Source organism: Patella vulgata, chromosome 1, assembly GCF_932274485.2.
Source record: "Patella vulgata chromosome 1, xgPatVulg1.2, whole genome shotgun sequence".
In the NCBI taxonomy this organism is placed as follows: domain Eukaryota; kingdom Metazoa; phylum Mollusca; class Gastropoda; family Patellidae; genus Patella; species Patella vulgata.
Genome location: NC_065879.2, coordinates 82,942,590 through 82,965,021, shown reverse-complemented (window position 1 = coordinate 82,965,021; position 22,432 = coordinate 82,942,590). Strand labels below are relative to the sequence as shown.

Here is a 22,432-nt window from a genome sequence, read left to right as displayed (position 1 = left end):
TGGAAAACGGTTTAAATTTGTTAACTGACAGAAAGAGAAATTGACTGTGAGTCAATTTAGAATTTCAAAGAATTTAACCTTAAAAACATAATATATGAAATGAAATGGGGTTTAACGTCCTGCTATTCTGCTCCGACGGGGCTAATGAAGACGGGCATGCAGTGTGCTATGAGGGAAATTTTGCCCGGACAGTGGCACTACGGCATATTCTTATATCAAATAAAACATTAAGACTTTGTACCCCATTTCATTTTTTATATCGAATTCCAAGGGATCTTTTAGGTGCATGCCAGTGTGTACACAATACCTCGGTTTATCGTCCCATCCGAACGACTAACATTGTCCCTTGCCAGGCCCTCTGTCCTGCACCACTGACAAGGAGCAACTTCAACGGAAAATCAAAAAAAACGTTCTCGGCCAACACAGGGATCTAACACACAGGACATCTAGGTTAGTGAGCCAACGTCTTAGTCATTGAGCCAGCATGGCTCCCAAACATAATAAATACACCTCTTTAAATGGCATTTAATAACTGTATAGAATAAAAACTAAAACACATACTTATGGGAAACACCAACTAGTATATTTAAAGATACATTAGTTAAGATTTTGATAACATTTTGGACTAGAAATAGGCATCAACTGTCTCTGCACAATCTCTGAGAATTGCCAATCGTTTGATTGACAGATGATAACTCCGCCAACACATTCTTGATTATCAAGTAACATTCTCAATGCCTACGGTACCCTCGATTGTCAGTCCTTTCATCGGCAGTCTACAGTGATTAACAGTAAATGTTAGCTTGGTCAGCCATTTAATGGTTTGGTCTTGTTATGTAAATAAAGGTCTAATTAATAAGACTTGCAATAGGCATATTTAGCGCTTACCTAATGTATCTTTAAGGCTACACATCGATAACATTAAGAAAATACTGTTCAAAATCGTGGCTGCTTTCCATAAGTATGTGTGTTTATTTTTTATAATAAATACAGTTCAATTTATAGGTTTATGTATAAAAATGATTTAAAAGTCTTGAATATTGCTAAAAATAGTCACATTCTTTGCAAAACAATATCTTTTTTACCCCCGAATAAAGACAAAATACTTTTGAAGTAAAATCCCTGAATTGCAGAGTCAAACTAGTCATTAATCAAAAATTGTATAATGTAGAATTTTTTATATATTTTTTAAAAATTACTTTCATCTGTCATTCCATGTTGATTATTTGTTTTTGAAAGATTAAATATGTTGATGGTATTGATGTTTGATTTTTTATGAATTGAGACCATGGAAACCATCAACTTTTTCAGGGTCTTTAGAATACTGTGGTAGGATGGTAGGGGAGGGGGAGTAATTCTTTACTAGTCACAATAATCAGGACTTCTTTTGCCACAGTACAAAATTCTAAGGACCTGAGGGAGTTGCCTGTCCATATTATGTGTGGTCCATGTTGAACTAATATATAATATGTTACTAAATAATAGTTATTAATACAGAAAATGGATAAATTTTTAAAATTGAAGTTTTACCAATGATGCTTCTGAGTTGTATCAGATGAATACAGTATATGTGACCCATGAAAGCAAAATGAGTCGCAAGTCATTGTTTACGATATTGGAACAAAAATGTTGAAATAGGCTAAAATTGGTTTCAATTCCCCGGTGGTACGTGACAAGGAGTATGGTTGCCTGTCCAACCTCATGGGTTTCCTCCCACTGCTAAAGACCACAAGGCGCAAGCTAATTATTAAAATAATATTGAACCATATGTTAGTCCCGAAATGACCTAGTTTGTGTCGAGTGGACGTTAAACCCCATTTCTCTCTCTCTGAAATAGGCTAAAAATATAAAAGAAATTTAGTTTGCTTTATTTGTCAAATCTAATGTTTTACCTTTGGTGTTATATCATTAAAAAAATATTTCTAGCCTATTTTAACATTTCTGTTCATATCATAAAAGACGTGTGACTTCCGACTCATTGTGCTATTACAGGTCACATATTGCCTTTTAATATATATAATGTCATATAGATTTATTATCCAAGTTATAATTAACCCTTTCACACCTGGTACATATGAATATTTACTATAGTGTTATTGCCCTTGATTATTTTATTATTAATTATTAGAAGACCAAATAAGAAGCTCTCTCTATGTTTTGGGGCATATGCATAGGTTGGCCTCCTTGCTTTGGTTTGTTTACAATCTGATTAAAATACAAATCTATAGTTCGTTTCATTTTTTTTATACTTTCAATGGCCTACATTACATGAAGATCTGACCTTTTGTAGTGGAAGGTCATGTCAGAGGTCATATGAGCGACTTTTGACCCTATGACATCAAACATTTGATTATCCAGTCAGCGTTAATGTTTCTAGTGGGTTACCCACTGTTCCGTGCACCTCACGTCAAAAATTCGCTGTAACAGACTGTTTCATTGGTAAATCCCTCACATCATCCAGAACGCAGGTTACATAACAACTCTTCCAGGTTCTAGTCTAGTAAAGACAAGTAAAGCGAAATTTTGAATTATAAAAAACAAAACGAAACAAAACAGGATCTGTGTTTTAATCAGGTTGATAAAATTTCATGTTCATTTGTTGGGGTGACTTTTGTTTGTTTGTTTGTTTCATTAAAGCTATCTGTAGGCTAAAAAAAACTTTCAGACAACCAAATATAATGATTGGTCCCCAAAATTTATCATGTCAAATGTATAGCTTGTGTTTTTATCATTTCGTGTTTTTAAAACTGAATTATAATGTTTTATGATGGTACATTAGAATTGGTTACGGGAACATTCATATAACCCATCAATTATCTATGGTGGCATAGCAGACTACAAAGCCTGGAAATAAGGCACCTGTCACAGACAATGTCACATACAGATTCAGACACTAAACCTCTGGTGCCTGTCATTTTGTCCGGCACTGATTTGTATTATTTATTTATATTATTAATGCATGTCCAACACTTTGTTGAAAATGTCAAGTAAAATAAAATTTTGAACTATAAAAAATGAAAGGAAATAGGATCTGTGTTTTAATCGCATTGACTATATCTGAAATAAATTACTTAGAATTATTCATCTGACAAACATTTATAAATAATTGTTTATTGGAATATATTTTTTACATTTTGTATGTAATATTTTTGAAATACTAATGAAATTATGTACATATAATTAAAATTTGAAATGAATTTCATTACAGATTAAAAAAAAAAAGGGATAGGCCTATCATTACTGATAAGATCAGTTTCATTACTGATGAAACAAGTTTAATTACGGATGAAATAATAATTACGAATGTAATTATGGATGAAATAAGTTTAATTATGGATGTAATTACGGATGAAATAAGATTAATTATGGATGTAATTACGGATGAAATAAGTTTTATTACCAATGTAATTACAGATGAAATAACTTTAATTTTCGATGAAATTAGGAACATTACTGATTAAATGGGTATCATTACTGATGAAATGAGTATCATTACTGATTAAATAAGTTTCTTTGCTGATTAAATTAGTTTCATTACTGATGAAATGAGTATCATTTCTGATAAAATTAGTTTCATTACTGATTAAATGAGTATCAATACTGATTAAATGAGTATCATTACTGATTAAATAAGTTTTATTACTGATGAAATTAGTATTATTACTGATGAAATTAGTTTATTTACTGATAAAATAAATTTAATTACGGATGAAATTAGTATCATTACTGATGAAATTAGTATCATTACTGATAAACAAGTTTTATTACTTATGACATTATGTACATACAATTAAAATATAATTTCTAAGCTGCGGTTACACAGAGTTGGGGCTTATTAGTTCCACACTTACTAGTCGCTGTATTTTGTACTTACAGTGCTGAGTGTTTACATGGCTAAGTGAGGTTTTATGATGTTAAGTATAGTCGAATCAGAAATTTATTTTCACAAATTGCAATTAGAGGTTTATGTTGTAGACAATCTAAAGGCTACTCTAACAATTACTACAACAAATACAAGACACGCCCCACAACACCTAAGGCCATGATTATTACGTCACCATTCTTTGGTACCATGACATAAAGGGACAAATATTGTGTGGTGACAAGACGAAATGCTATGGGTATTACGCCGTTATTATTTGGTACGGGGACAACCATATATCATTATTATTATGCCGTGATAGTTTAAAACAGCACTAAATGCCATTATTATTAATTATTACGCCGTGATTTTTTGCTACCGGGAAATGTATAGTTTAAACACAGCACGAAATGCCATTATTATTACTACGCCATGAGTTTGTGGTATAGATTAAACACAGCACGAATTCGAAATGCAATGATTTGTATGCCGTCATTATTAAGTACTGGGACATATAAGTATAAGCCATATTTTAAACAATGCACGATATGCTATGATCATTACGCCGCCATTATTTGGTACCGAAACAAGTAAGCCATGTTTTGTATAAGACGAAATGCTATGTATAATTACTACGCCGTTATAATTTGATACCGCGTCATGAAAGCCATTATGTACAATAAATGCACAGCACGAGCCATGTATCGTTTAAAGCAAAGCACGAAATGCCATTTATTATTACGCCGTCATTATTTGGTCGCGGAACATGTTTAAAGTCTGTTATAGTATTATAGCGTATTATAGCAGAGCCCAAAATGCTATGATTAGGCCTATAACGCCGTCATTATAATGGCACCGGGATATGTAACACGAAAATTGTGCTGTGATTATTTGGTACCAGGACAGCTTAAACTCAACACGAAATGCCATGATTATATAGTCCCGGGATATTTAAATCATAGATAGACATGGCTTAAACCCAGCACGTAATGCCAAGATAATTACGCCGCCATGTGTAAACGCTCGGCGCCGCACCCAATTTCCAGTGTAAATGTTGCTCTGGTTTCTGGTATAGCCTACCGCAATTAAGGCTTTATTGTTTTGTATATATTTAATTCGATATATTGTATAAAATAATTATCATTTATTTGTCACAAGATTATTTAAATATTTTATCATACTATACTATACAATGAAATAAAATAATATATGATGTTAACAAAGACTTCTAGTTTTATATGAGGGGATTGGATGGCCGAATGGTTAGCACGTGCGTGCTGTATCATATGGCCAGTCATTGAAGTCAACTGGCGTGGTTTCAAATCCCTGGTTGTACGTGACAAGGAGTAGGGTCGCCTGTCCAACCTCGTGGGTTTTCTCCGGGTCCTCCCACTGCTTAAGACCAAGCAAATTATTGAAATAAAATTAAAACATGTTAGTCCCGAAATGACCTAGTTTTATATGAGGGGGTTGGAGGTCGAATGGTTAGCACGTGCGCGCTGTATCATAAGGCTTGTCATTGAGTCAACTGGTGTGGTTTCAAATCCCCGGTTGTACGTTACAAGGAATAGGGTCGCCTGTCTAACCTCGTGGGTTTTCTCCTGGTCCTCCGGTTTCCTCCCACTGCTTAAGACCCCTACGCGCAAGTGAATTATTGAAATAAAATTAAACCATATGTTAGTCCCAAAATGACCTAGTTTGTGTCTAGTGGAGGTTAAACCCCATTTCTCTCTCTCTCTCTCTCTATAGAGAGGGGACCCAATGGCGAGCTTTATATATCATGGTTTAGAGTTTCTGCACCCCATCTGGTTTGTCATCCAGTCAAGTGGCGTGGTTTAGATTCACCGGTTGTACGTGACAAGGAGTCAGCCCAGCCTCGTTCGCTGGATTAAACCCCCACTGTTAAAGACCCCTACGCCCAAGCGATTTATTGAGATGACTAATAATAGGATGACTTTATTTTCGATTGTCACTATCCAGTGACCCTTTTCAGGTTACCAAACATGCTTATTTTTTATACCCAAGCTCCAGGATATACGTCAGAATTCACCAATTGGCATCAATTATTTCAATTTTTTCTTCTTTTATTTTTGGTAGTGGGGGAGGGGCGGTCGACCCACATGACCCCCTCCTGCTTCGCAAGCCGAACTGGAAATTCTCTCACTTTTAGCCCATCTGAGTTCGACAGATTGTACTCCAGTAGCCACCAGACCTCCGACGTTTGTCTGACCTCATCCCATCATCGTAGTTTACCAATAGAGAGAGTGAGAGATTAACGTCCACTTGAGCAGTACGGAGGACCCGGAGAAAACCCACGTGGGGTTGGGCCGGCAACAGTACCCGGTTACCATGTTGTGGAAGAAAAAATAACTGCATAGGCCGGGCCTAACCTCCAAAACACCCCTGGTCAAGAACAGGCTCGACACGCACGTAACTGTTGTTGACGGACGCCCTTCGGTGCTTAATTTCGTGTTTTTAAATTTATACAAAATTGGTCTACATTCTTCATAAATATCACTCCATGGATTTCTCTTATGCTAACCAAAGACATCCCCACATGTACAGGGGCGGATCCAGGAATACCCCCCCTACACACCCACGTACGTACTCTTTCAGATTATCCCGTTTATTCATGTTTAATCCTGACATTTACAGAGCCTTAGTGGCTCCCCTTTTTGACATGAACATTGCTGATACTCTGTTCTGTCACACAATAAAGAATTATCGATTTCAGATCCATTTGCTATGGTCGCAAGCAATAGCATCCATTACATTTTTTTATTTCCTTCTGGTCTCTTTCTACAATTGATCGTCTTCGTATATTTCTTTACATCTACCTGGTACAGTAAATGTAAACTCATAGGTGTAGCATGTTTTGCCACCTGGTCCTAAAAGGTGTCATAAAAAAAAATCAACACCCGCTTTCCCGAAGCGTTTTCTAAGTAATTGGGTAGTCCTAAAGAAAAATATTCTAAACCGCCAATGGTACACAAAGGACCTCTTTTTTGTTATTGCCCCATCCGAACGACTGAACACATTTCCTTGCGGGGAACTCGGGAGAAACCAGGTTCGAAAATAACGAAGATCTTTCGCTAAACGAGCCATAGACACCCTGATAGTGAGCTAGCCCCCGATCAAAGTAACGCTAAAAGGACAAACCCATATTATAAGTAAAATGCTACACTCGGGACCTCGGTATTTCACCCCATTCGAACGATTAAACGCTGTGCCTTGCGGGTGACCCAGTCCTGAACATCAGTTTAGTAGAAACCAGGTGGAAAAATAACGAAGAACTTTCACGAACTCTAGACCTCCTGATAGTGAGCCAGTGCCATACCAAACCGAACGACCGTGGCGCCCGAATTAACATTAGTAGCCAGTGCCATACCCATCGAGCCACCGTAGCACCCAATATTAACGTTAAAGGAGAAACCGCCTATTTGATTTGGTCAAAAATTGATATTATGTCTGAAACTGTCAATTTAACTAAGCGCAATATATGACATATTGTGCATATCATATAGTTATAAATCACATGCCCCTGTGATTTGACCTCAATTCAGAGAAAACACATGTAGGCCTAAACTTATACTGGATCTATTTTAAGCTTCGTGGAAATTTGCTAACTAATTTGAGAACACCGTAAGCTAAAATTACCAGGAAGTCAATTTCAATTTTAAACGTGTCTGCATAGACGATTCGTTTCTAAGCTGTACAGAGGTTTACGTTTTAGTCTTACAGAGACAGCTTATAGAATAGCAGGTAAGTGATAAACGGGTCAAAGCTACCCTCCATTCTACATGCGCCGTGGTGTGTCGCGTCTCCTATCTATAGGCCTACAGGTCGGTTGGTGGGGGTTCAGGCTGATTGGTTGGGCAGGAGTGCAGGCCGGTAGTGTAGGTCATTTCCCTTCGGGAAATTCATTTGGGAGGATTTCTGGGTTGGGGTAAGTGTGCGGGTTACCTACCGGAAACCCCTACCTCTAATCCTTCTGCTGTCTATAACTCGGCAAGTGGAAATTCCCTACCTCCCCATCCGGACTAAAAATAGGCTCTCCCATAACACTGGCAGTAAATACTCGTAAAGTCTTCCGGTTTCAAATGGTCTCAGACTAGTAATTATTTCCCCTTATTTCACGAATGTAGTGCGATCACATTAAAGAGAGAGAGAAATGGGGTTTAACGTCCACTCGAAACAAACTAGGTCATTTCGGGACTAACATATGGTTTAATTTTATTTCAACAATTCGCTTGCGCGTAGGGGTCTTTAGCAGTGGGAGGAAACCGGAGGACCCGGAGAAAACCCACGAGGTTTGACAGGCAACCCTACTCCTTTTGGGTTGACTTTTTGGTCTACAATTGGAGAAATGGGATCAAATTTGCAATTTCATAGCAGTTTTGGGTAATACTGATGATATTATGTACAGCGGAGGGATAGGGGGTGTAAAGTGTCTTTCTGCAGAGCAATCATTGTGTCGGAAGTGAGATTTTCACCCCAGTCAACTTCAAATCCCCGTAGCGAAAAATCTAAACGGTCAACCCCCTACAAAATTATGATGAGGAGATTGCCAAATGTGGTCCCCATTGTACCTATAAAGGTTGGAACCAACGGAATATTGAGCAAAAAGTTATGCCTGTGATGTTACAGCCATTTAACATTGAAGTCAATGGGCAAATAATTGCTAGCCTGAGTCCAAATCTAGAGTAGTGTAGGGGTTGGTACGGGGTATTCTCGATTTAAAACCCGAGCATGCCAAAATAGAGTTTACGGTCATACACAATCAAAGCTTATGTCGTCAACCTGTCCGTCGGAAAATTTTGGAAACCTATGTGAAACTTGTGTATGTAGGAATTAAATACTTTATTCCTGTTAGAAACCTGGGGGGTTGGATGGCCGAATGGTTAGCACAAACGTGCTGTATCATAAAGCCTGTCATTGAGTCAACTGGCGTGGTTTCGAATCCCCGGTTGTACGTGACAAGGAGTAGAGTCGCCTGTCCAACCTCGTGGGTTTTCTCCGGGTCCTCCGATTTCCTCTCACTGCTAAAGACCTCTTCGCGTATGCGAATTATTGAAATAAAATTTTAAAAAACATATGTTAGTCCCGAAATGACCTAGTTTGTGTCGAGTTGACGTTAAACCCCATCTCTCTCTCTCTCTCTCTCTCTCTCTCTCTCTCTCTCTCTCTCTGTTAGAAACCTGGATATGTTTATTGTCCATTTAAAACCACAGGATGCCAGAATAACGGTTAAATGTAGATTTTAAGGCCATACACAAGCAAAGGTTTTCTCTTCTTAGAAAATATTTTTGTCCAACAATTATTCTGATCTATAAACCCTAAATATATATATATATATATATATATATATATATTATTCACACCGCCATCTTTATGGATCTCTGGATGAACTTTCTCGGCCAATGCAGGGATCGACCACAAGACCTCCAGGCTAGAAAGGTTTTCCGATCTAGATTGTTGTTGCCTCCCTGAATAATCTAGTTGATTTCCATGAATATCCTAAGTTGTTTTCCGAAGTTGCTGGTGTTCATATTTTTAGTTATCCGTGTCTTGTGTAGTAAAGGAAATGAAATGGTGTTAATTAAAACGCTCTACTGTTCTCCTCCGACTGGGCTAATGAAGACAGCTAGTCGTATACGCCATAGAGTGTGCTATGAGGGAGATTTTGCCCGGACAGCGGCGCTATGGCCTACTTTTATATCGAATTCCAACTGTTAAGGGTTCTTTTACGTGCACGCCAATGTGTACATGGGGCCTCGATTTTCGTCGCATCCGAACGACTATACGCCCAGCTAAGCTTCTTGGGGGAACCACGCCGGAAAATCCAGATGAATTTTCTAGGCCAACACCGGAATCGAACACGGGAACTACAGGTTAGCGAGCCAACGTCTTACTCACCCTGCCACCGTGGCTCCCCATGTGGAGTAAAGTTAGGAACTATGTTATCAAATTAAACATACATTATGCAAGAGCTAAATCTGCCAATTAAAGGTCTTTCTTTAGGTCTGAAATGTTATCTAAATTATTAATTATACATTAATTAACTTATCCAGACCATAATCAATTCTCGATGGCATCGCTAGCCTGTAATATTTACTGGATTAGAACGAGGTCTGCTGTTTCTGCATACTGCACACAGCGATCCATCTACGTCATACTTATTAGAGCTAGCTGTAGACAGGCAGCCAAAGTTTGGGATGCTGCTTCTGATTAAATCAAAAAATGGATAATCAAGACTATGTGTTTTATCGTACCGACTTTAAGAATGATGATCGAGGCTAGAATCAAAATTCAATCGCTAAATACTCGGTTCAGGGTGGATCAATTTGACTGAAATTTTCATTAAATTCCCTTTACATTATCTAGTTTAACTATTATAGTGAGAACTACCATCTCTTTATCTAATCTCCCATAATGTATCTTTAATTATAATCTTCAAATGATTTTCTCACCAGAATGAAAGTCTATTTTACTTATTTCTGTATTTCAGGGTCAATAACCACACAAATATGGCTGCTGACTACCTGCAACCTTTTCAGTATGACATGCCATTTTCTGATTGTCGTGGAAACAACACCCATAAGATAAATGATTATACATTAACATGGAATCAAAAAAGACATGACGGGATATGTGTTAGCAATAGGCCAATTAAAAAGGGTGACAGATACGAGTTGGTTGTTAAAGGTGACGGTCGCGTGATTGTTGGAATATCTGATAGACCACCATCTTTAAACGATATACGGAGTGGTAATTATTATTATTAGTTAACTAGATGTTTAAGCGGCATTGCACGGGTAGAGCCACTGGACAGTGAAACCGAAAGTAGTATAAATCCAAAACCGGAAGTGGTAGTGCATCGCCATCGGATGTCACGTCCCGCCTCGAGCTGTCGACATATCCCAAATTTCATCTTCAGAGCAGCCCTAGTGCAGTAGCCGCCCACCCTAAACAGACAACCGACAGTCATCAATATAATTAAGCCTATGTTGTAACTTCCATACTCAAGTCTGAACAGAAAGAAAGAAATGGGGTGTACCGTCCATTCTTTTAGCAGGCCGGGGTTTGGATGGCCGAATGGTTAGCACGTGCGCGCTGTATCATAAGGCCTGTCATTGAGACAACTGGCGTGGTTTCGAATCCCCGGTTGTACGTGACAAGGAGTAGGGTTGCCTGTCCAGCCTCGTGGGTTTTCTTCGGGTCCTCCGGTTTCCTCCCACTGCTAAAGACCCCTACACGCAATTAGCGAATTATTGAAATAATATTAAACCATATGTTAGTCCCGAAATGACCTAGTCTGTGTCGAGTGGACGTTAAACCCCATTAACCAACTGCCAAGGTGTAATCTTCTGTGTGTACACCAACTGTCAAGGGTTAAACTGATGCGTGTACACCAACAGGGGCGTCGTGCAAAAATTTTTTTTAGGGGGGCCCAACTTTCTGCAAGTGTGTTCATGGTAAATTAAAATTACTGGCTGCGGAGAGTGTTGGCGGTAGCGCCGCACACATCGAATGCAGTAGGCATGAGCATGCAAGGGGGTTACGGGGGGGGGGGGCCTCCCCTGGAAAATTTTTAAAATTAGAAGCCGGGAAACGCCATTTCGATGTATTAGAGACAATAAAGTTATGATTGAAAAATGGTCGTTTTTTTAGTGATAATTGTTATTTATCACTCGAAAACTGAATTATATTTTATTCATCATTTCGAACAACTTCATGCATGGTCAAATACGTATTTAGATGTATTTGTATTTTAATAAAAAATACTTTCAGTCTTTATTTTTGACACCCGTATATGGATATTTTATCAAATACAACATACAATCATAAATAGGGATTTACACAACAAGCACAAAATCAACTCTGTTCGTAAACCCCCGGATGGCTTGGATTCGGCTTGGATTTAAACAGGATTTCATTGATTGATTAAATTTTTAAATGGCGACGTGAGCGGAGATTAACATTAACCGTTACATTGACGTCATACTCCCGGAAATTTTAGATCGAGGCTAAATGATAGAGTGTACGAAGCGAGTTATATAGAAATATAGCTCTATGGCGAGGCCTTAACAAATGATATCTAAACTAAAGTGCAATAAACTAAACACGGATAATGACAAATTATACAATTCCTGGAGACCATGTGATGACTAAAATAGACGGACAGGTCTTCTGTCTTAATAATATCAATAAAAATATTTTTATTTCACTGAGAATTTGGGGGGGCCCAGCCCCCCCCCCCGGGCCCCAATGGGCACGACGCCACTATGTACACCAATGAGTACACAGATAGATCTCGACTTGTCGGCCCATCAGGGGACACCGAATGGTTAACTTGTGCAAGTTGTGCGCTTGCATCATAAGGTCTGTCATTAGACTGTCATTGAGTCAAGTGATGTGGTTTCGATTCCCCGCTTGTACGTGACAAGAAAGAGGGTTGCCTGTCTAACCTCGTGGGTTAGTCCCGAAATGACCTAGTTTTTGTTGAGTGTACGCTGGCGGCCATTTTTAAAAAAGGTTAAATCGTTAAGGACAGCTGTCTAGTCATTTGGATTGGACGAAAAACTAAAGTTCTGTGTATATATTTTCATATAAGAGTAGGTCATAGTGATGTTGCCCGGGCAAGATTTCCCTCATAGCACATTGTATGGCACATGCCCGTCTTTTATAGCCCAGTCGGAGCAGAACAGTAGGACGTTTAACCCTATTTCATTTCGTTTCATTTAAACTTTAATAAGGCATATGTAGAGAAATGAAATGAAATGAAATGGGGTCCTACTGTTTTGCTCCGAACTGGGCTAATGAAGACGGGCATACGCCATACAGTGTGCTATGAGGGAAACTTGGCCAGACAGCGGCACCACGGCCTACTCTTATATCGAATTCCAACTGTCAAGGGATCTTTTACGTGCACGCCAATGTGTACACGGGACCTCGGGTTTTCGTCCCATCCGAACGACAAGACAGCTTTCCTTGTCAGACCCTCCGTCGTGCATCACTGAAAAGGGAGAACCACGCCGGAAAATCGGGATGAACTTCTCGGACAATGCAGGGATCGGCAAAAATATCATTTTCAACTTCAAATTCAAACGTTTGAAGATAGCTATTCCATGGGGGGAATAGAAAAACAAGGGAGGTAATTGTGTTATTATTTCCGGGGTCAAGGATTTATAAGTGTGAGAATGATACCTATGATCGTAAAATAGTGAGTTGACAACCTATTGAGCAAAAGACATAGAAATAATTATGTTTTGCTTTCTTAGAAAATATGAAATTCTCGCTTTAATATAAAGGCATATCTATTATTTAGCAATTTAATTCATAGGTGCAGTTTCCTTGGATTCGATATGTACACTTCTTTATCAAATTCGTATAAAGAAGAATATAGCAAATTTATTGGTGGAATGCTTAGAAAAGGGGAAGATCTGGATTTACGATAAAGACGATGTAGGATCGAAGAGACATGTCAATTACACGAAGAAGACTAAATCATATTATTTATATTGTGGTTTATTATTTGGTGATATTGATGTTACTTTTAGAAGTGTGGGTAAGCTATGATATAATCAGGTCAGGCTCCGAGTTTACAAAGCATTCCCAGGCTTAAACATACATTATGCAAGAGCTAAATCTGCCTATTGCAAGTTTTTGTTTAGGAACTATGTTATCAAATTAAACATACATTATGCAAGAGCTAAATCTGCCAATTGCAGTTCTTTCTTAAGGCCTGAAATGTTATCTTATTTATTAATTTTACATTAATTAACTTATCCAGACCATAATCAGCTCTCGACGTCATCGCTAGCCTGCGATATTTACTGGATTAGGGTGCGATTTGTTGCTCTACTTTCATTCATGATTAAATCATGAAATGGATAATCGAGACTATGTTGGTTTTCCGTACCGACTTTAGTAATGATGATCGAGGCTAGGCCGAAAATTCAATTGCAAAATTCTCGGCGGATCAATTTGACTGAAATTTTCAGCAAATTCCCTTTACATTATCTAGTTTTTAACTATTATAGTGAGAACTGCCAGCTCTTTATCTAATCTCCCATAATGTATCTTTAAATGTATGTTTATGAGAAATATCTTTTATCCAGAAACACAAAACTTTGCACATAGTTTGTTATTGATGTATTTGATACATTAAAGCAACAAAAGTTTTATAAATGGTTATATTTTAATTAAAACAAGGCTAACTGTGAACCCGGAGCCCGGATTAAAGGGGGAGGGGAGAGCAGGCTGTAGCCAAGGGGATCCCAACTTAGTTACAAAAAAAAAACAATTTATGATTTAATTTATTATGTTGTTACGATTTTGCCAAATGAATCTCTAGTATATTGCAAACAATTTGCTTATGCGTGAGTGTGACGGACAATGGCCAGAATATGCCCCCATTTCACTGTGGATGCAAGGGTCCCCGTGACAGTTTCAGACAGGGTTCCGATGCAAGCTTAACTCGGTCCTGGTTATAATAAGATCAATAGAGTGGGGTTTCGGTGAGCCACGGTCGCCCATTGAGTAAAACGCCGGCGCATAAACAGTGTCGGATTGTGTACGGTTTTTATGTTAGGTCTAAAAATCATGGCCAACTGCAGATTTGGTTAATGGTTACGAGACCGGGCTAGCGCTAACCCTAGACCTAACCTTAAACCACACCCACAATCTCTTCAACAATCACGTGCCCTAGCCCCGTTTACATCCCGCGACTTTGACAAAATCTGCAGTTGGCTCTAATTGTTAGACTTTACCAATCTTGTATGGCGTATCAGTCGAATTACATAGCCTATGATCTGCATTGGACGATGACTACTAAAGGTAGTAAATTATAGTTAAAGATACATTATGGGAGATTAGATAACGAGTTGGCAGTTCTCACTATAATAGTTAAAAACTAGATAATGTAAAGGCAATTTGCTGACAATTTCAGTCAAATTGATCCACTATGCACCGAGAAATAAGCGATCGAAAGTTCCGCACAGCCTCGGTCATCATTACTAAAGTCGGTACGACAAAAATCATGGTCTCGATTATCCATTTAATCGTTAAATCGAGAAGGAAAGTTATGCAGCAAATCGGATAATAATCCAACAATTATCGCAGGATAGCGCTGCCATCGAGAGTTGATTATGTTCTGGATACGTTAATTAATGTCTAATTAATAGTTTATATAACATTTCAGGCCTAAAGAAAGACCTTGAATAGGCAGATTTAGCTCTTGCATAATGCATGTTTAATAGAATGGGGTTTAATGCCGTACTCCTGTGCACCGACTGGGCTAATGCAGACGGACACATGCGATGCAGTGAGCAATGAGTAAATTCTGCCGGAGAGCAGCGATTCCTTTTACACTACATCCAATTCCAGCAGTTGCCATGGGTTTTTTTTATGTCCCATCCGAACGACAATGTGGCGTCCCTTGTCAGGGCCTTCGTCCTGTACCACAGACAAGAGGGAAACCAAGTTGGAACTTTCTGGGCCAACCCCGGTATCATCACGGGACGAACTATCTATAGATAGTGGGCTAGTACGTTACTCGCCGCGATAAGCTTATGTTTGATACTGTTGCTACAGAAGTATGCATTCTGATGGGTTTGTTGTCCTTGTTTACTCAATGAAAGACCTTCTGATCCAACGCGCATGCGTTAACCACCTACCCCCACCCCCGGAGATGGAGAGGGAGAGAGAGAGAGAGCACGAAGAACATAAAAAACGAAATATGTCCTATTAAAATTTTCCATTTTGAAATGATTTTCTTCAGTTCCAACTAAAGTCAAGCAAATGCACTGGAACGTGTCGTGTGGTTTAAATGTGGAACAGCTACAGGGCGGTGCTACAACAAAACTAAGGTATTCGAATCCGCTGGCTCTGTGTGGATGTCGTGTACCGATGACTACAGATAAGACTATTATGTTAAGAGTAGAGCAAATACCTAATTGTAATTGGTCCTATCTTTCTGTTGGCGTGTCCAACAAAACTCCACAACAACTGCACCTTGATTCTATACAAGACTATTATACAGGTATGTAGGGTACATCCATATATGGTATACAGTGAAACCTTCCGGTTAAGACCAGTTGCTGGACTGATAAAAATTGGTCTTAATAGTAATGTGGTCTTTATAGTGATGTAGAATCTGAAGGCTGCAGAGTTGGTTTCAAATATGGCCAAATACGTGAAAACTCTTATCACCAACTCTGTTTCCCTCCTAAATTTGGCACTCTGAAATAACCCGGCCTTTCCCATCTGACGCAATTCCCTCTGATTTCTACTAGAAGTCTTTAAACACATTTCGCTCTGATTTCTACTAGAGAAGTCTTTAAACACATTTCCCTCTGATTTCTACTAGAGAAGTCTTTAAACACATTTCCCCTCTGATGTCTTCATGGCAGGAGAGGCCTTTAAACACATTTCTCCTCCTCTTTAACTTAAATTTGTTCAGAAGTCTTTTAACGTGTTTCACTCTGATTTCTTTAGGAGAAGTCTTTAAACACATCTGCCCGCTGGTTAAATTTAAGAGAGATACTTCGGGAATTTTTAGTATTATGTGGAATGGTGGTGATAGCATAACTTGTATTAATGATGGTAGAAAAACCAATATAGAGGTTGTCTCCCCTACTACTACTACCCACCGACCCATATATCTTATACTAGAGTTGTTCAGAATAAAAGTTTCCATAGCAACAATGCATAAAGGTAGGTGGATATTTGAGTTTTTCGGATAGAACGAAAACCCGAAGTCCTTTGGGTGCAGAAAAGTAGGACGTTCAACCCTAACTTCCTTAAAGTCTCTATGCGTCATTTGGGGGTGGGGTGGGGGTGGCCGAATGGTTAACGCGCGTTATCATAAGGTCAATCAGTGAGTCAACTGGCGTGGTTTAGATCCCCGGATGTATACGTGACAAGGAGTAGGGTCGCCTTTCCAACCTCATGGGTTTTCTACGGGTCCTCCGGTGTTCCCCCACTGCTAAAGATCCCTACGCGTATGCCCGTCTTCATTAGCCCAGTAGGAGCAGAACAGTAGGACGTTTAACCCCAGTCCATTTCATTTCATTTCCATAGCGAACCCCGCCTTTATTAGAACAGACGGGGCAGAATAGTAGGACGTTAAACCTCATTTAACCCATTCTCCACACAAGGTTAGTATGGACTGCAAAGGAAGACAACTCTGTTTGGGATATTGTAGCGAACCCTCGAACTATCTCTTTATAGATAGACATCCCAAGAATAGTTATATTTTCTCCATGGCACTGTTTCTTCATTTACAGGAGAAGATGGTGGATATATAGAAATCATTGATAGTCCGCCTCCGAGCTTGCAAGACTCAGTCGAGAACCGGTCTACATATTTAACTGCAGTAGCGGACCACAATCCAACAGGGCTTGGGAACCATTCTGCGTACTTGACTGCAGTTGCGGACCATGTCAGGTCAACATCAACAGCGACGGATACGAACCAATCCCGCCTGAGTTCATCTGAAAGTGGTTCGGAGACGTATCTTCGTGTTAATCCTATGGGTTCTCAAACCAGCATAGATTCAATGGACCTTTTCGGAGATGGCCATTACACATATGACGTAAGTGTCTGTTTTTGATTGTTATTTACAGGAGTCAATGACCAGGGAGTACCGGGTTCGACCCTGTGTTGGCTAAGAGATTCTTTGGGGCGAAAACCGGGGGTCCACCCGTGTACTCATACTAAACTTAAGCTGTCTGTTTACAGTTAGCTCCGCCTGAGAACAGACACTAAGCTAGTTGACCGACATTATAAGTCCTAAATCGATGATTTTAGTCGAAAACACTGAGTATTTTTCGAGAATTTGGAGAAGTATATATTCTTTTTGTGTAAAACAGATGTGAAACGGTTGGATATGGCGGCCATTCAGAAAAGAGATCTATTCTCGAAGTATGAAATAGATGGATCGCTGTGTGCAGAATGGCGTGCACTTGGTCGATTCGAAAAACATTAAGCGGAAACACGACTGTCCGGGTAAAGTTTCCCACGTAGCACACCGCATGGCGTCGGTTCGAAATGAAATGGGGGAGAGAGAAAAATGGGGTTTAACGTCCACTCGACACAAACTAACATATGGTTCAATTTTATTTCAATGATTCGCTTGCGCGTAGTGTCTTTAGCAGTGGGAGGAAATCGGAGGACCAGGAGCAAACCCACGTGGTTGGACAGGCGATCCTACTCGTTGTCACCTACAACCGGGGAATCGAAACCACGCCAGTTGACTCAATGACAGACCTTATGATACACCCCGCACGCGCTAACCATTCGGCCATCCAACCTTCTCGAAATGGGGTTTAACGACTTACTGTTCTGCTCCGACTGGGCTAATCAAGACGGGCATACTTCATACAGTGTATAGTCGTTGGCGTGCACGTAAAATATCCCTTGGCAGTTGAAATTCGATATAAGAGTAGGTCGTAGCGCCGCTGTCGGGGCAAAATTTCCCTCATAGCACACTGTCCGTCTTCAATAGCCCAGTCGGAGCACAACAGTAGGACGTTAAAACCCATTTCATTTCTTCTGTTAAAAACTCCAATTGTTTTATCCGTTTTATATATATTAGCCTGATAGTGAAACAATTTATGTTTTATAGTAATTGCCTATTATTCAGATTTTCGGCGTGATCCCCCCTTGTCAGTGATGCAGGACAGAGGGCCTGACAAGGACAGTTTCTAGTCATTCGAATAAGACGAAAAACCGAGGTCCCGTGTACACATTGGCGTGCGCGTAAAAGATCCCTTGACAGTTGGAATTCGATATAAGAGTAGCCCGTGGTACCGCTGTCCGGGCAAAATTTCCCTCATAGCACACTGTATGGCGTGTGCCCGTCTTCATTAGCTCAGTTCGGAGCAAAACAGTAGGACGTTAAATCCCATTTCATTTCATTTCATTTCATTTCCTATTATTCAGAACACGGATAAGCCAGGGGAAGTAACTGAGCTAAAAACAGACGAGAATCCCAATCAAGGAAGAGTTGATCCATTTTCAACAGACGAAGAATCTTTGGAAACACCTACCGTTAATAAACCAGACACCCAAGAGGAATCGGTGACCTCGCCCACAGAATGCGAGTTGTTTGAAATACCCACATTAAATAACTCCAACACCCAGGACGGCTCGGTGGCCTCACTCACTGAAGAACAATGGCTGGATGCACTTCGAACTAATCATTCGTTTCTCGTGGAAAATATGGACGCCATGAGACTAGCCGATAAACTGTTTGAACAATGTATAATACACGTTAATGATCATGAAGCGGTTGAAAGGGAAAGAAGTAAAAATGAAAAATCACGTTGTTTAATTAGAGTTTTAAGACGACAGTCTGGTAATGTTAAACAAATATTAGCGTCATTAGCAGATACATCACAGAGCCATATTGTTGATATGTTGTCAAAAACTAAGAGCAAATGATCATATATATTATAATATAACATTGTTTTCAATGGCTGTTTTATATGACTGACAATGGTATATTGCCTGTCCTCCGGCTACGGCACTCCCAACGAAATGTGCTGTGGACTTTTCCACTTGTTAATGTTATATCTGAGGAGGTGCTTGTTCTTATGGGCTGTAACATACAGAGAAATACATACCACTTGGCTTCGTATATCAATAAATACATGTATTTCAGCAGATCAAGGAGAGCTCAACAAAGTAGATGTGTTAAGTTGAACTACTACTAGTAGTAAAGTATGTGTTATGTTGGTATACTAGTAGTAAAGTATGTTATGTTGGTATACTAATAGTAAGGTATGTGTTATGTTGGTGTACTAGTAGTGTAGTAAAGTATATGTTATGTTCGTATACTAGTAATAAAGTATGTGTTATGTGATGGATAATGGCCGAAGACTGTCCATTATGTAAATAGAAAGAACAACTGAGGGGCGTCAGCCCCGAAGTTTTTCTTTGTATTTACATAATGGACAGTCTGAGGCTATTATCAAACTTAAAACATAGCACCATAGAGATACAAATAATGGATAGTTTTCTAAAACAACAAGCCATTATTCTTAAAACAACATGCACATGCTCATGAATGCATGTGAAAAAACACTCCACTCATACAATGCAAGCATACACAGACAGTCAAAAATATATTCGACATGGAGACGACATGTTTATAACACAGTCGAAAACAAATATAAATAATGAGAATATATGTGATAAGCATTTGGATACTGATTACATTGGTAATGTACTCTATATGGAAGATAATAGCCGTAAAAATTGTGATGGTCTTGATATGGGGGAATAATAGCCGTCAAAGTTGTGATGGAAAGGCTGCTCACGAGAATGATTTAGATATTGATAATATTCTTAGTACTGTGGTTAATATGGAGGGTACCGGCCGTCCAAATTTTTATTTAAAATTTAATATATGGTGTAACGGTGATATATTTGAACGTTTGTTTATAAAGGGATAAAAATTGTGACCTGTATAGGTTCCACAGGCTCAAAAGACGTTTTTTTGTTCAATCAGATCCACAACAACCTCATTAACATCACAACAGACATGCTAATTCCACCAAATAGGACAACTAGACACACGCACCCTCAAACTTTCCAAATTCCATCTGCCAGGAATGACACCAAGAAATTCTCCTTCTTCCCAAGAACAATATATAGTGGAATGCTTTACCACCAGACATTCCATCCTCCGACACTCTCGAGATCTTCAAGTCCATGTTGTCTGGGGCTCTGTGAGCTTCGACACCACGTCATTTTTATCCTGTTTTTTTTTTAACTTTTCTTCCCGTTTTTAACTTTTCATCATCACGCCGGCCATGCGCAACCCATACCGTGTCAAAATAATCAACCATGATTGTGGACACTACCTGGTAGAAGTAGAAGAAGTAGAAAATCAGGGGCCATAATCCAGGAAGTTAGGGGCCAATATCGCAAGGAATCGAAATCTTTGGGTTATAAACACACATGTTCAGTTTCATCAAAATGGGCTAATAATAATTGTGACCTCCAGTGTGTACAGTCAGGGGCCATAATCCATGAAGTTACGGTCCCATACAAAAACAATATCGAAAGGAACCGAGGTCTTTGGGATATATACCTGTATTTCAAGTTATGACCCGTAGAGTGTCCACAAAGAAGGTGTGAAAATGTAGGCCTATAAAAACGTATCATCGATCTAGTGCCGAACGTACTATTAAACAGACAAGTGACATATAACGGACGGATTTAAGTGGAATTCTTTATGTAGACAAACACGTGAAATCAACATTCGGTCATGTGACATTTCGGTAACTATGATCGAGGTTTTAAAGTAATTTCATGTTCTGTAATTTAATTTGTTCAGAGAATAAATTATCTCAAAATACATGTCCATTTTTCAGAGATACGTGTGTCTATTATTGGTATTTTCTTAGACAATCGTCTATTATTTATAAAACTGTCCATTATTTATTAAAAATAATGGACAGTTTTATAAATAATAGACGATTGTTTAAGAAAAGCGTACATTCTCATATATACTGGTTAAAAACATCAAAGGGTGACGTCATATCTATGTTTTAAGTTGGTATACTAGTAGTAAGGTATGTATTATGTTGGTATATTAGTAGTAAAGTATGTGTTATGTTGGTATACTAGTAGTAAGGTATGTGTTATGTTGGTATACTAGTAGTAAGGTATGTGTTATGTTGGTATACTAGTAGTAAAGTAGGTGTTATGTTGGTATACTAGTAGTAAAGTATGTATTATGTTGGTATACTAGTAGTAAAGTATGTGTTATGTCGGTATACAAGTAATAAAGTATGTGTTATGTTGGTATACTAGTAGTAAGGTATGTATTATGTTGGTATATTATTAGTTAAGTATGTGTTATGTTGGTATACTAGTAGTAAGGTATGTGTTATGTTGGTATACTAGTAGTAAGGTATGTGTTATGTTGGTATACTAGTAGTAAGGTATGTGTTATGTTGGTATACTAGTAGTAAGGTATGTGTTATGTTGGTATACTAGTAGTAAGGTATGTGTTATGTTGGTATACTAGTAGTAAAGTATGTGTTATGTTGGTATATAGTAGTAAAGTATGTATTATGTTGGTATATTAGTAGTAAAGTATGTGTTATGTCGGTATACTAGTAGTAAAGTATGTGTTATGTCGGTATACTAGTAGTAAAGTATGTGTTATGTTACGTTAATGTACCGTTAGTAAACTATCTGACAGATCAGTATGTGTTATGTTGGTATACAAGTAATAAAGTATGTGTTATGTTGGTATACTAGTAGTAAGGTATGTATTATGTTGGTATATTATTAGTTAAGTATGTGTTATGTTGGTATACTAGTAGTAAGGTATGTGTTATGTTGGTATACTAGTAGTAAGGTATGTGTTATGTTGGTATACTAGTAGTAAAGTATGTGTTATGTTGGTATACTAGTAGTAAAGTGTGTATTATGTTGGTATACTAGTAGTAAAGTATGTATTATGTTGGTATACTAGTAGTAAAGTATGTCTTATGTTGGTATACTAGTAGTAAAGTATGTGTTATGTCGGTATACTAGTAGTAAAGTATG

At 38.6% G+C, this 22,432-nt stretch overlaps 1 protein-coding gene across 2 annotated transcripts; it reads left to right on the top strand.

The window, feature by feature from the left end:
* Nucleotides 1–7,519: 7,519 nt before the first annotated feature.
* LOC126824395 (uncharacterized) lies at nt 7,520–21,222 on the top strand. 2 transcript variants are annotated; one of them, XM_050553620.2, is made up of 7 exons: nt 7,520–7,624; nt 10,371–10,630; nt 13,206–13,430; nt 15,645–15,905; nt 16,361–16,579; nt 17,152–17,459; nt 18,809–21,222. In XM_050553620.2, exons 2-7 carry the CDS (start codon nt 10,390–10,392, stop codon nt 19,307–19,309), a joined length of 1,755 nt encoding a protein of 584 aa, XP_050409577.1. In that variant the 5' UTR covers nt 7,520–7,624; nt 10,371–10,389; the 3' UTR covers nt 19,310–21,222. The 2 variants fall into 2 exon arrangements, with proteins under 2 accessions (XP_050409577.1, XP_050409585.1); XM_050553628.2 differs by lacking the exons at nt 7,520–7,624; nt 10,371–10,630; nt 13,206–13,430 and having other exon boundaries at nt 15,222–15,905.
* Nucleotides 21,223–22,432: the final 1,210 nt, after the last annotated feature.